Below are 14,101 nucleotides of genomic sequence, written 5' to 3' on the forward strand. Positions count from 1 at the left end.
GGTGCCTGAAAACAAGAAATCCACCCATAACTGACCGTGTGAGAGAATAGCCCTGATTAAATATTTTAAACTTCTACCAATTCAACAGGGTTTTTTTTGAAGTAGACCGCATGATATATTTACAGAGTGTACATACAGAACTCTAAAGTCAATAAAACATTGAATTTTTATTTAATTCTCATATCATTTAAGCCCTTTGATTTTGCAGGAAAGTCCTACTTTTTCTGATCAAATATTCAGCCTAGTATTGAGTCGTTTATTCCTGTGGCTCGCATTTGCTAAATCCATAAATATTGCCTGTTGGCAACATTCTTTAGGTAGGGTTTTGTTGAAAAATAATTTTGTTTATAATTAGTAGATTTAGGCTTATTATGAAATCCAAGACTGTTTTTCCCATGATGACTAAAGTCATTTTCTACTTTGGGAAAGTTGTAGCAGCCCTCTTCCCTCTTCCTCCTCATCCCCACCTTTTTCCTTCTTCTCCTCCTCACCCTTCTCTTTCCCTTTTTCTCCTCCTCCTCCTCTTATAAAGTACACATGGCATTACCAATTTTAAGATCAGAATGGATTAAAATCAGTCTGCTTTTCTGGGATAATTTTACAACATCACTTGAGATAATTGTTCATACCTTGGTTTAACCTAAATCATAGTTGGGATACAGGAATCAGATATCAGAGACTATATGACATAAATAAGAGTCAAATGTATAGATCAGGAATATCCAGTATAGCATGGTGGTTACAAGCATAGACCTAGAACTAGACTGCTTAGATTTAAATCCCAGTTCTACCACATACTAGCTGCATGAACTCGAGCAAGATACATAGCACTCCTGTGCCTTGGTTACCTTATCAGTAAAAATGGGAATGATATTTGAACTTTACTTACTAAAGTTTAAAATTAATTCAGTAGCTTAAGGGACATAGGCAGTTCCAGAGAGGCTATGAAACTCAGATCATGTGCTAAAAGAAAGGAAGGTGCATTTTGATTGAGGGGGGTTATTTCATCTTTTTCCTCTTTTTAAATATTTACTCTTTCAAAAAGTAAGGTTCTGGGGAAATTATATAAAGGATAGATACAGTCACCCCTCCGTATCCACAGGTTCTGCATCTGCAAATTCAACCAACGAAGGATTGAAAATATAAAAAAAAATCTGGAAAGTTTCAAAAAGCAAAACTTGAATTTGGTGCACTCTGGCAACTATTTATATAGTGTTTACACTGTATTTACACATCTAAAGATGATTTAAAATACAGGGAAGGATATGCATAGGTTATATAAGATACTTGATCATCCGTGGGTTTTGGTACCTGGAGCAGGGGTCCAAGTACCAATCCTCCTCAGATAGCAAAGGATGACTATATGTGCATACATACATAAAAATATTTCATTCAGCTCTTTTATAAAAGTTTTATGAATTTAATTTTCCTTCTACTGAAATTGTCATTCTAAGCTTATACTTTGAAAGTTTGTGGCTTCATTTTGTGTTTCATTCCTATGTGTCCGTTAAAGCTGATCATGTACTTTGGCAGCCCTTTGATTGCACATTTGCACCACCATGAATTTCTTTGAATTGTGATGATCTTAGAGGTAGTTCTATACTTAAATGAATAGCTTGAATATATAGATCTGCAGTGTCCAGTAGAACTCTCTGCAGTGGTGGAATGCCCTGTATCTGTGCTGTACAGTACAGTAGTCACTAGCCACATGTGGCTGTTGAGCACTTAAAATGTGGCTATTGCAACTGAGGAACTGAATAATTAGTTTTATTGGATTTGAATTAATTTAAGTGTAAATGTAAATAAGCACATACTACCCTACTGGAAGTGTAGCTCTAGAGGAAGCATTAGGTAAGAGGCAGACTGCAAGCAAGCTTTAATGCTCAGCATCACTACATTTTAAAAAGGAAAAAGAAAAAACCACACACTAAAAAAACTTCATTTCAAATATTGAGGTTCAAGTTCAAAGACCCTAAGAGCATGGGAACTTCCAAATTACTCTTTCTAAAGGATATTTATGCCAGTAAACATTACAAATACATTCCTGCTGCTCCAGTCTTTTGATCATATACCATGTTTTAGAAAATTGCTTTAATGCTTTTCCTCATTAGTCTTTCTTAGCTAGCAGAGCCCTAATAAGCCTTTCAAGCATATGTGTTTACCTAATCTTCCCAGTGTCAAAGGAACCCTTACTTTATAGTCTATTCATTTAATTTATTACCGTAGTTTGTGCAGCTAATGCCTTTTGTTGGCTATATTTTTATAAATCAATAATACAAACAGAAAGAATTATCCAGTGCTAACTCTGTGCTGGACACCTTCACATGTTATCTCAATACTCACTACAACTCTGAAGGAAGGTATTATTGTCCCCACTTTACAAATGAGGACACAAGGTCATGAGACGTCAAGTCATTTATTCTGGGTAATACAACATTAACACTTACTGTGTGTCAGGCACTGTGCTGTGTATTTTCCACCATATATTATTGCATTTGACTCTAATAACAATCCTATGACTTAGGTGTTATTATCACCCCATTTTATAGATGAGGCAACTGAAGCATATAGCTAGCAAGTCCGTGAACCAGGAATTAAACCAAAGAAGTTTAAAACCTAAGCTTACACTATTAGCCACTACACTTGACTGTTTCATAGTTCAGTTCTCCCCAAGTCTACCTCATCACTGCACATTTATTATTTGTAGCTCTCCCTGGGACACTACACATAGATTCATTTGGATGGGTATTTTCTCCACACAATGTTCTCTGTGACTGATCTTTAGGATCTACATAATATGAACATTTTCAGTCAATACCTATTGGCTTTCATTTTCCTATTGATAACTCTGATCAAAGAGTTCAAGACCTTGGTGCAATATGTAAAGGAGAGACAGCGAGACTGCTGGGAACGAGAATTAGGTAATAGAAAAGATTACATGCATAGTACAGGACTTTGTTCTTTTAATATTTGGAATCTTGTTGAAATAAACATGGCACTCTTTCATGTTGCCTAATTTGAATTTTAAAACTTTACTTAAAAACTAATACATAATATAATGTTCCAAGAAGGAAAACCATGGGAGCCTTGTATACGCTTCTGTCAGTTTTAATGACTATGAGAATCACTGAAAGTAATAATAGTGACTTAGGAAAAGGCTAGGCTGAATAGTTTCAAAAGAGGCAGTATCTTTAAAAACCACCTGACATTTATGCTGACAGAATTTGCCAAGGCAAACGGCCATTTAAATAGGCCATTTAAATAAATTTTCGGAATAGTTTGGGAGATGCTTTTGTTAGAACCTGTCAAAGACAGTAACATGGTTAAACACTTGCCTTAGGCTATTGTTGAGATGCTGTTCTGAACTTTGTACAGGAAGAAACATGTAAATTATAATGACCTTTGTTTATATGAAACAAACACTTCCTTAATTTAGGATAAAATCTGTGATCCTGTTCTCATGTAAAGAAAGCAATAGAATGTAATAGTAATAGAACTCCTTCCACTCATCCCTTCCCTCCAAGGAAAATCCCTCATTTAAGAGACCCATTCCTGGATTCTTTCTTCTTTTCTTGAAGGCAACTAGGAGAGAAAATAAAGTATACAGTCACTTTGCAGTGCATGCTTTTTGTCTTTAAAAACTGAAAGTACATACGTTCCATTGGAAGCCAAAAAAAGGACGGCTATTAAGATAGCTGCTATTGTGAAGAAAAAGTTAGCTCAAATATACTTGTTTAGAAAGGTTTTCACTTTTAAATAGGGTTTAAGAGCATGGCAAACTTGCAGTTATTTTACCAAGAATTGTCAAGAAAAAAAATTTGGATCACAACAGTTAAAGGAAAAGTTCACCTCCCTCCCCTTTGCCCACACCACCTTCACACACACACACACACACACAATGATAGCTCGTTGAGTGCCATTGACTCAAAACAGGCCAAGCAATTTATCAGACCTCCCTTAAACAAGAGACAATTGGCAAGGGCATTTTCACCCAGCAATTAGTTGCACTCAATTTCTATAGCTTCATTTAACTGTAAGCACAAAAGGGATGACCAAAGCTGAACACTCGGGCCTCTTTATCCTATAACCTCATTACTTTCTCAGGCAACCTACTTCCCTGAATAATCATTCACTTTAGCGACCACTCCTTTGAACAACAATTTTTCAAAGCAACACACCCATCCCCACAGAACAGGAAAATTTTCTGATAGTGTATAGAAATCCTGGCACAGTAAGGGAACTATCCACTATCTCTGTAACCAAAGAAAAAGGAAAAAAAGTCATGTAAACAAAGAAAAGCCCAAGCTGGGTAATTATTGAGAGCAGAGGCCATTCATAAACTCACTCACATTCTCCCCTGGGCTGCTTTCTGGAGCTAAATTTGGTTGCAAGTTTCAAATTTTAAAAAATGGTAATCCATAAAACACAATCTCTAAGAGATCCCTTCTTGCACCAAAATGTTTTATTCAATAAAATATTGATGGCTAAAGCACAAAATTATATTTTAAAATGAAATATAAACATATAGGACACCTACAGACCAGGTCGTATATATCTGTCCTCAATATGGACTCTCCTTGGATAAGCAAATGGTATTTATCCACATAATCATGGTGCTTCTTACATAATAGGCACTTAATAAATATGTGTTCAATGAATGACTAGTATTAAAAATATTTTATTTTGATCAATTTCTCTCTCTCACAACAGAACTTCTCTGTATACGTGGAAAATATCTTGAACTTCGTAAAAAGCTAAAATTAATGGAAGAGAAGTACATATGTCCAATGCGTATTAACATCAATGCTGTCCATTTGAGGCAGTGTTTCATTTTGAGTTAATGATGGTTGTTTAATGTTTAGGCCTTTTAAAAGGTTGAGCCATAAGGTTTTTGTTTTCTTTAGTTTTATGTAGTTTCTAGAATTCCATTTATTTACAAGACTATATTCAGTTCTAAAATGCACCTATGACCTTGATTACACCTGCTTTTGATTTTTCCTGTTCATATGGATAAACTTAGTAATTTTAATTCTACCATCAGTTTAGACAATTTCACTATACCTGGTTTCTATATTCAGTTTTCTCTGAGAAACACTCTATCAGTCAGACAAAATAATAACTGAGGGAATCATAAAATATATCTGATCAATTTTAGACAAGAAGCAAAGCAACATTATATCTGGAGAAATTTAAAATATGTTTATGTCTATAAACACTATTTTAGTGCACAACAAAGCAAAAAAGGAAAATCGTGGGCCAAAAAGCCAGAAATAGAAAATACTAAAGTGCTGCAAAAAGCATTTGGTTAAATCTAAAATGTCTACTACATAAGCGAAAATTAAGATTCAGGAAGCAAAGCAGAGTGACATCAATTTCGGTCTCTCAAAGGGAACATATTTTACTACTGGCAATTATATATTTTTTTAATCTTAGGAATTCTTTTACTGTCATCCAAACACAAAAATGCTAAAAACAATTCAAGTAAAATTTTAATTGAATTTATGATAACCAACAATTGATTATAATACTTATCTTCCTAGCTGCCATGGTCACAAAATTTAGCATCAGAATAATTGCTATATACCAACTCAAAATGTCATTGAAACATGGCATATTAAGGAGAGAATTTTAAATCATAAAACAAAAAGTGTTTTAAGTAATGTGTACTGCTTGCTTGTGCTTGGCATGGTATATAATAAAGCTGCCACCACATCTTACACATTTCGTTAACATGAAGGTAATTTCAGATCAATTTTAGGTCCTACTTTATACAATGCCATCCTGCCACTAAACAGGGAGAAAAGAAATAAAATAATAGAATAATAGTTTCCTAGTCACATTCTTTGTGGCAGCTATCTAAAAGCTTTCTTGCCAAATTATCTTTTAGTGGATTTATGAATGCCCTTTGATATCTAACTCAGTTTGAAATTTTATAGTCAAATTTTCTTTATTTCACTAAGAGAATGAAGATTCTTATTTTTTTTCCTTTACCACATATCTAGAAGTTCACCTCCCTCTTCCTCACCCAGCCCTTTTCTTTCTTTTCAACTATAAATCACTTCAGACTTCACAACACCCTCCATTCCAATCTCTTTTCCCTGTTTCTGCGGCCATACTTTCTGTCCCTAAGGCTCTTTATAAACTCCTTGGGGGAACTACATTTCAGGATGGAGCTAGTCTTGTGAGGATCACTTAGCAAATATCAGCTAGAAAGGTGAGTCTCGTAAAAAACTCAACCAGCTTGGTCCCAGGAATATTAAAAAGGAAAGTTGAACTATGGAGTATACAATAAAGTGTGACCCTAAAAGTTGTTCTGTGGTCAATGTTTATAATTTGCCAAATTTCAGCTTTTTAAATTTCTATCTATTTATTTTTCTTTTACTAGGAAGTTGATAAGAAAAGAGGTTAATGTATTTAAATAACTACGCCAGATAGGGTGATTTTAGCATTCGTATGATAATGGTAACTGTTGTTTCAACTTCCCCATTGTTTTGGGGCTACTCAGGAATATAGGTGACACCCACTTTGTTGTTCATTAACATCACTGAATACTGGAATGCACATTTTCATTATTATTATCACAAACTAGTAGTTTTGACCTTTTATTTTTCTTCCCTTTGACTTCAATGCAGGTGGAGTTTTTCTCAAATAGGAAATTACTGACAGTGAATACTGGGGTTTTCTTCATATTTTTCCCTCAAATTAAGCTAGGAGTGAAATAAAACAGGAAAATTGTGGCCTTTGTAGTTGTTGGGTTACCTATATCTTTAAAAACTTCTTTTTAAAATAGTTTCGGGCTTCCCAGGTGGCGCGGTGGTTGAGAGTCTGCCTGCCAATGCAGGGGACACGGGTTCGAGCCCTGGTCTGGGAGGATCCCACATGCCGCGGAGTGGCTGGGCCCGTGAGCCACAACTACTGAGCCTGCGCGTCTGGAGCCTGTGCTCTGCAACAAGAGAGGCCGCGATAGTGAAAGGCCCGCGCACTGCGATGAAGCGTGGTCCCTGCTTGCCACAACTAGAGAAAGCCCTCACACAAACGAAGACCCAACATAGCCAAAAATAAAGAAATAAATTAATAAAAAAGAAAACAATGATAAAATAGTTTCTTTATATACTTTAGAAATGTTGCTTCATATCCTAATTAAAATTATTGTTTTGGGAAAAATAATCCATATTATTCCAGATCAGCATAACAATGCAACATAAGATATCAGCCCGATGGTTGCTTTTTGAGCTCTTCACAATACTACTTGTATCTTGAAACATAATTTCAGTTTGGATGGAAGTTTCCAGAAAGCTTAAAGACATGCAAATTTAATATAAAGAGAGTCAAAGATGAAAACAGGCATAGAGCTGTTAATTTTATATTCTTACAGTGTTCTTTCATATTCATTGGCAAGATTATTAACACAGATACTGATGCTAAACTAACCCCTTTAAAAACAAATTTGTTTCATTTTAAAGGGTGTCTTAGACTTCCACCATTTTTAGCTTTCATGTAACAATTGCTTACATCTTGCCTTCCTCAATCTTATATTCACTCTTTCAATATTCCTTCTACTAATATTCATAAATTATCCACCTGGGGTTTCCGTGGTGACGCAGTGGTTAAGAATCCGCCTGCCAATGCAGGGGACACGGGTTCGATCCCTGGTCTGGGAAGATCCCACATGCCACGGAGCAACTAAGCCCGTGTGCCACAACTAGTGAAGCCAGCGAGCCACAACTAGTGAAGCCAGAGAGCCACAACTACTGAAGCCCGCGCCTAGAGCCCGTGCTCTGCAACAAGAGAAGCCACCACAATGAGAAGCCCGCGCACAGCAACAAAGACCCAATGCAGCCAAAAATAAAGCAATAAATTAAAATGTATTTAAAAAAATAAAAAATAAAAAAATAAATTATCCACCTTGACTATACAAGAACCAATGCATCATTTTCAAAAGATGAAACACATATGACAATTCAAATAGACATTGTGCCTGTCACTTATCCTGGAGTAGCATACTATTTGCTAAACACAAATAATTGCTCGTCACTCCATACATGCCATTGTCCCTGCACCACCATATTTGATACAAAAAAACCTGTTTACTTTTGATATGAAGTGAATCAGTGGGAACCTATTTTATAAAAATGACTGTATTCAAGTTGAGGATTGCTTTGTGGTAGGAGCAAAAGAATACCTCAGGTCATATATTCCAATCTAATTCAACAAAAAATGAACCATCCTGTGCTCTAGTTAGATTATGAAAATCACTGGAACTGATAAACAAATGGCTACGGGAACTAGTAAATGAAAGAACAGCCAAGAGATGGAATTTGGGTGACCATACATTGCATATATAGCTGCAATCCAAGAGATAATATCCTGTAGAACAGAGCCAGAGAAGCAGAAAGAAAAGAAATGAGGTTCAAAAGCAAATAAAGGCAACAAAGATTTCCCCTTTCTGGCATAGCTGTCTTTGTGGTACCTGGGAACAGTCGCTCCAAAGCAAGCTTTGGTAGGAGGAGGCAGTTTTGAGAGAGGAGCACACTTCCTGTGAGTCGATGGGGTCCAAGGCCTCAACCACCTTGTTCATAGGCCCACTGTAAGTCCTCACTCGCTCATACACTACATTTTTTTCTGGAGGCTGCTGGGCTTGGCTTGACTGATGGTAGCAGTGGTAATGCTGGGGCTGGCACTGCAGCCCTTCTGGGGATTGCTGAGTCCCACAGCTGCTGCTGCTCATCTCACTCCAATAGTTTGAGCTCATCATCTTCTCAGTGGTCAGCAAGGTACTCCCCAGATGCTCTCCCTAAGGAACAAACAGAGAGAGATCATGAAAGAAAGGGGTAGGAAAGCAGGCAGGCAGGCACACGTTAGAAGCCTTTTATCAACCACCTCTGCCTATAGTGGTGCCAGCGAGAGATGGGAGTTACCTGAGCAACAGCTGAAGCAGGTCTGGCAGTTACAGAGGAGGCAGCAAAGTAGTTGAGTGCAAATGCAAAGTGGAACCACCCCTTAAGATTGCTCCAGGAAATAGTACTGCCACGCCCCTGAGGGGCGGAATCACTGGGTAGGTTTACCTGCCAGGAGAGGCCCTGCTTTGTTATGGAGATAGCTACTAGGCTGCCCAGTAGGCTACGGAAGTCTGGAAAGAGAAGGAATGTGGAATTTCAGGGCTAAAGCCAGAGCTTCCAAATCCACAGTCTTGGAAATTCACTTGAACTGTAAATAGGCAAACAAAGACATGCCCATGCCAAAACTTACTTCAGAAAAAAGGTCACAAATGTCACATGAAAGTGGCTTTCCCATGGTTTTTAAGCTTATCAAAGGTAATTACAAGCATGAGTATTATCATTCCAGAGTCCCAGACCAAAATAAGGGGTATTAGCCTAAGGACACATTAGTTTTCACAGATAAATCTTCATTCTTTGCAAAACCCAGCTAGTAATTGCAGTTAAGGGAGATTGCTATGAGGTTTCCTTTTAGCAACACTCTCTAATTTGTGGACCTGTTTATCTTGCTCCAGGCCTCGTGTGGCTTTCTAATTTAAATTGAGGAAGATTTGTCTAAATGATTAAATTGCTGTCTGTACGTGGGAGATTTGGTCAAGAAAAATCTAACCATTCCAGAAACACTTTGCATTTTAGCACTTATATTTATTGTTTCACATTTTTACAAAGGAATGTACCCTGACTTGATTTGTGCCTTAGGAAACACTGAGTTTGATTGCCTTTTTAATATCTAGTTGTTAAGGGAGCTGCAAGTCCTGAGAGGTGCCTTACCTGATATAATGAGATTAAATATGCTCAGCACTTATATTTATCACTACTTGAAATTACAATCATAATGCCTACTTAACCACCAGATTTTTCCCTGCAAGATATTTCAGCACCACGGAACTCTAGAATACTCACTGAGGGTGTCTTCAGAAAAGGGACATCTTCCTAATGTGTATATATACCATAGAACCCAGCACACCACCACCATTCTGGAGAGGAAGAGAATATCATCAAGCTGGCTAGCCAGGTTTTTATCTGCTAAGTGAACAAAAGGTAGTGACTTACTGGTCATTCACTCTGACCATGCGAGAAGCTTTACATGGAATATCTGTCATCCTCACAAATTTATGAGGGTTTATAGGCGAGGAACTGAGGCAGAGACACAGAGAGGCTGAAAAACTTCCCAAAGTTAAACTACTAGTAAAAGATGAGTCTGGGATTTGAACATAGAGCCTATAGCTCTACTATATTATACTGCTAAGTAAAAATTTAAATTATGTTCTGTATCTGGACATTCAATACATCTTCTAAGTGGAAAACTAAAACAGTTTTGAACCATTAGCACGTTAAGTGACTTTGAAAAGAATCTTTGGATTTTTTTAACATCTTTATTGGAGTATAACTGCTTTACAACAGTGTGTTAGTTTCTGCTTTATAACAAAGTGAATCAGTTATACATATACATATGTTCCCATATCTCTTCCCTCTTGCATCTCCCTCCCTCCCACCCTCCCTCTCCCACCCCTCTAGGTGGTCACAAAGCACCGAGCTGATCTCCCTGTGGAATCTTTGGATTTTTTTTTTAAAACATCTTTATTGAAGTATAATTGCTTTACAATGGTGTGTTAGTTTCTGCTTTATAACAAAGTGAATCAGTTATACATATACATATGTTCCCATATCTCTTCCCTCTTGCATCTCCCTCCCTCCCACCCTCCCTATCCCACCCCTCTAGGTGGTCACAAATCACCGAGCTGATCTCCCTGTGCTATGCGGCTGCTTCCCACTAGCTATTTATTTTACATTTGGTAGTGTATATATGTCCATGACACTCTCTCACCCTGTCACAGCTCACCCCTCCCCCTCCCCATATCCTCAAGTCCATTCTCTAGTAGGTCTGTGTCTTTATTCCCATCTTGCCACTAAGTTCTTCATGACCCTTTTTTTTTTCCTTAGATTCCATATATATGTGTTAGCATACTGTATTTGTTTTTCTCTTTCTGACTTACTTCACTCTGTATGACAGACTCTATGGAGGAGAGGTATGCAAAATGCTGAAAATCGACCTTAAAAACTCTTTAAAATAATTTATTGTATATGTACGTTTATATTTGTGTACTGTGTGCAGAGCTTTCAAATCTATTCCTTGTTCATTATAATGCTGTTCCTCAAGGATCAATGAAAATTTAATTAGGAACACATGACCTGCCAAACAGCCTGGTAAAATATCAGATCAATAACTTGTTAATATCACTAGCAGTATCATTTTGAATAAGCTTTATATGTGAATAGGGAATGGGTATTAAGTGGGATCATCCAGTCAGCTCTGATTGTTAAAATCTGAATTTAAAACACACAAAAACACATACACACAGTGCTGTTAATATCTGCATCCAGTGCTATTAATATCTGTATCCTAGTAACTAAAGTAAGAGATTGAGATGAAGACTAAAAATTCCTTCATCCATACCTGCCCTTCACATTTCTTGGATATATGGCATTTTGAGGCAACCACCTTAATGCAGTTAGGCAAAGAGTAATGTGTGAAACTGACACCCTCTTTCAATTCCTGAGCCTCATCCATCACTTTTCCACATGCCTGGATATGAGGAAGAGAGAGCTTGAAGCTCAGGGATACTATATAAGAAATGAGATGAGACACTCTCTGGCAGACAAACCACATCTAAATATGAAACAGATGTTGACCACCCTTGCACACCTCAGAGAGACTTATCAATCATTCTCACCAAAGTCTGTGCTCCTTCTCTGAGAATGCATTTGTGCCTTCGTTGATCTGCTTCTCCAATTGTTGTATTTCTCCTTTATGCAGATAATGTTAATACTCACCTATTTTTTATTAATAAATGCATATAAATTATTTGACCATTTAATAATGGTAATTGCTCTGTTTTCTACTTGAAAACCCAAGGGCTTGACACTCTGCATTCCTCAGGCTTCATGATTATGCTACACTTCTTACACTGATGGATGAGACAGTAAGAGTTGATTTCTTATTCTCAGCTCCAGACTTGTTCAGAGAATCCTTAGTTATATTTCTGGCAGTTATTTTGTTTCACTCAGTAATATAGATATTTTATGTTTAGTACTGAAAAAACCTCATTTATGATGATGAATTTGATTTCCCCTTAGACGTGATATCCCTTTAGAAGCTAATTCAATTCTAACAGACTTAAAAACCTTTAGTGTTTTTGATTATAAAAGTAATTTATTCTTTAAAAATTAAAATAACTGAAGACATGGAAAAAGTAGAAAATGAAACTTCCCATATTGATGGTAAGAACAAGGGATAGAGTAAGGATCAGGAATGTCTGCCATATACATTACTGGTAATAAAAATAACAACAACAGTGATTAGCATTTTGACTAAGCTGTTTTGAAGGCCATCTGAAGTCTTGACTTTACCTACCTCACAAAATTGTTATTAGGTTTAAATGAAAAAGTGCCTGCTAATTGTAATACACTATCCAGATACAAACATTTTAAAATATGTTATTAACAGATGGTGTTGTGTGATTTTTGTGAAATAGAAGGCTTTGAAAAGCAAAGCAAATATGAATGTCCCAAGAGGCTATAGGTCTGGTTTTTTAAAAGCTTAGCTACCTAAAACCATTAAGGTAAAATAGTTCAGTTATTTATCAAAATTGATATACAGAACTATCTTAGCATATTAAATAATAACACTAATTATAAATTTAACACCAAATGAATTTTATAAGCATCAGCAGTGGAGCTTTCATGTGTATAACTAATCCTGTACTCCACCTCTTGTTTTATGAGGCTGACTCTCAAATATATCTCTATCCCTGGCCCATTGCTTCAGGCTAATGGTGTAATGGCAAAAGATAGAGTTAAAAGCAGTTATTCAAATACTCTTACTTTTGATTTCTCTATGATCAGGGAGAAGTATGTTCATATAAAAAGGGTCGACAAACAATGGTCAGAGGGAGCTAAAGGCCAAGGTAGTGAGATGATTGTAGGAAAGCACCTATGTTTTACTAAATAGGTCCAAGTCACTTGATCCAACAGAACTCCATTCCAGCCTTCTGACAGAACTAAAAGTTGAGCTTGCTTAACTGCTGTTGGGAAAGTTTAGACTAGGCAATGTTTCAGAATATCAGATATGAAAAATCATTGTCTTGATTTTAAAAAAACTGAATGGTGAAGTTTACATACTGAACAGTTTAGTCTGATATCAATTCAGGTCAAAAGTCTGTATCCGATTATCAAGTGTCTGATGATACACATACTTAGAATAGAGATAGTTGATCCCTGAAAGTCCTTTGGTATCCCCTATTATGGTTTCTGAATCTCTGTCCTTAAGTAAATTTTAAGTGTGGCATAATTTTGCTCAGAAATAACTAATTCCGATGTTCTAAGAGTCACACTAGAGAAAATCAGACCTCGATCCTGAACAGAGTAAATAACTCCTCTGTATGGTATGAATGCAGCTGAACAGGCACCAAGCCTCTATGATTCTGGCAGATCCCCAGGGATGCCTGACCTTTCCTGTAAAAGAGATTATTTTAGAACAGCATTTCTCAAAGTGTGTCCTGAATAACACTAGTGTACAGCATGTTATACCTGGAAAAGTGTTTTATGACCAAATAAGTTTAAGAAACACTTGGTTAAATATATTGCGAGAAGTAGCTTTATTGACATAATTCTTATAGCCTTTCATAAGCTAATGGAGACTGTGATCTTCTAAATGGGTCAATGATGTGTAGACGTTTTCAAGTTTTGTTGGTGATGAAATATATTTTGTGTGGAAAAACTTTAGTGACTGGTGCTCTTCAGACTTTTTTCTTCTCTATGCTTTTTTCTTCCATATGTTTTAAACTAAGCTCATTAGGTGGGAATTCATAACTAGTTTATAATTCTGCCAATATTATGAAAACATACCAAAGACCATTTGATCAGGCATATCATTATACCAGTGATACTTGAAGTGAGGTCCCTGAACCAGAAGCAGCAGCTTCACCTGGAAAATTTTCAGAAATGCAAATTCTTGGCCCCCACCCCAGATCTACTGAGTCAGAGACTCTAGCGATGGGACCCAGCAATCTGTTTAACAAGACCTTCTGGTGATTCTGATGCAC

The 14,101-nt window shown here is 36.7% G+C and overlaps 1 protein-coding gene across 4 annotated transcripts in view; it reads right to left on the reverse strand.

Annotated features, from left to right (window-relative positions):
- POF1B (POF1B actin binding protein) overlaps window positions 1–10,359 on the reverse strand; it is a 104,719-nt gene extending 94,360 nt beyond the window's left edge. For 3 of the 4 annotated variants that reach the window (XM_082377256.1, XM_082377259.1, XM_082377258.1), the window contains exon 1: window positions 8,471–10,359. In XM_082377256.1, the coding sequence (XP_082233382.1) occupies window positions 8,471–8,755 (285 nt within the window). In that variant the 5' untranslated portion in view covers window positions 8,756–10,359. The remainder of the gene's footprint in view (window positions 1–8,470) is intronic. The other variant, XM_082377257.1, reaches the window with a different exon arrangement.
- Between the last annotated feature and the right edge of the window lie 3,742 nt (window positions 10,360–14,101).

Source organism: Balaenoptera borealis (assembly GCF_965194805.1).
Source record: "Balaenoptera borealis genome assembly, chromosome: X".
Classification (NCBI taxonomy): Eukaryota; Metazoa; Chordata; class Mammalia; order Artiodactyla; family Balaenopteridae; genus Balaenoptera; species Balaenoptera borealis.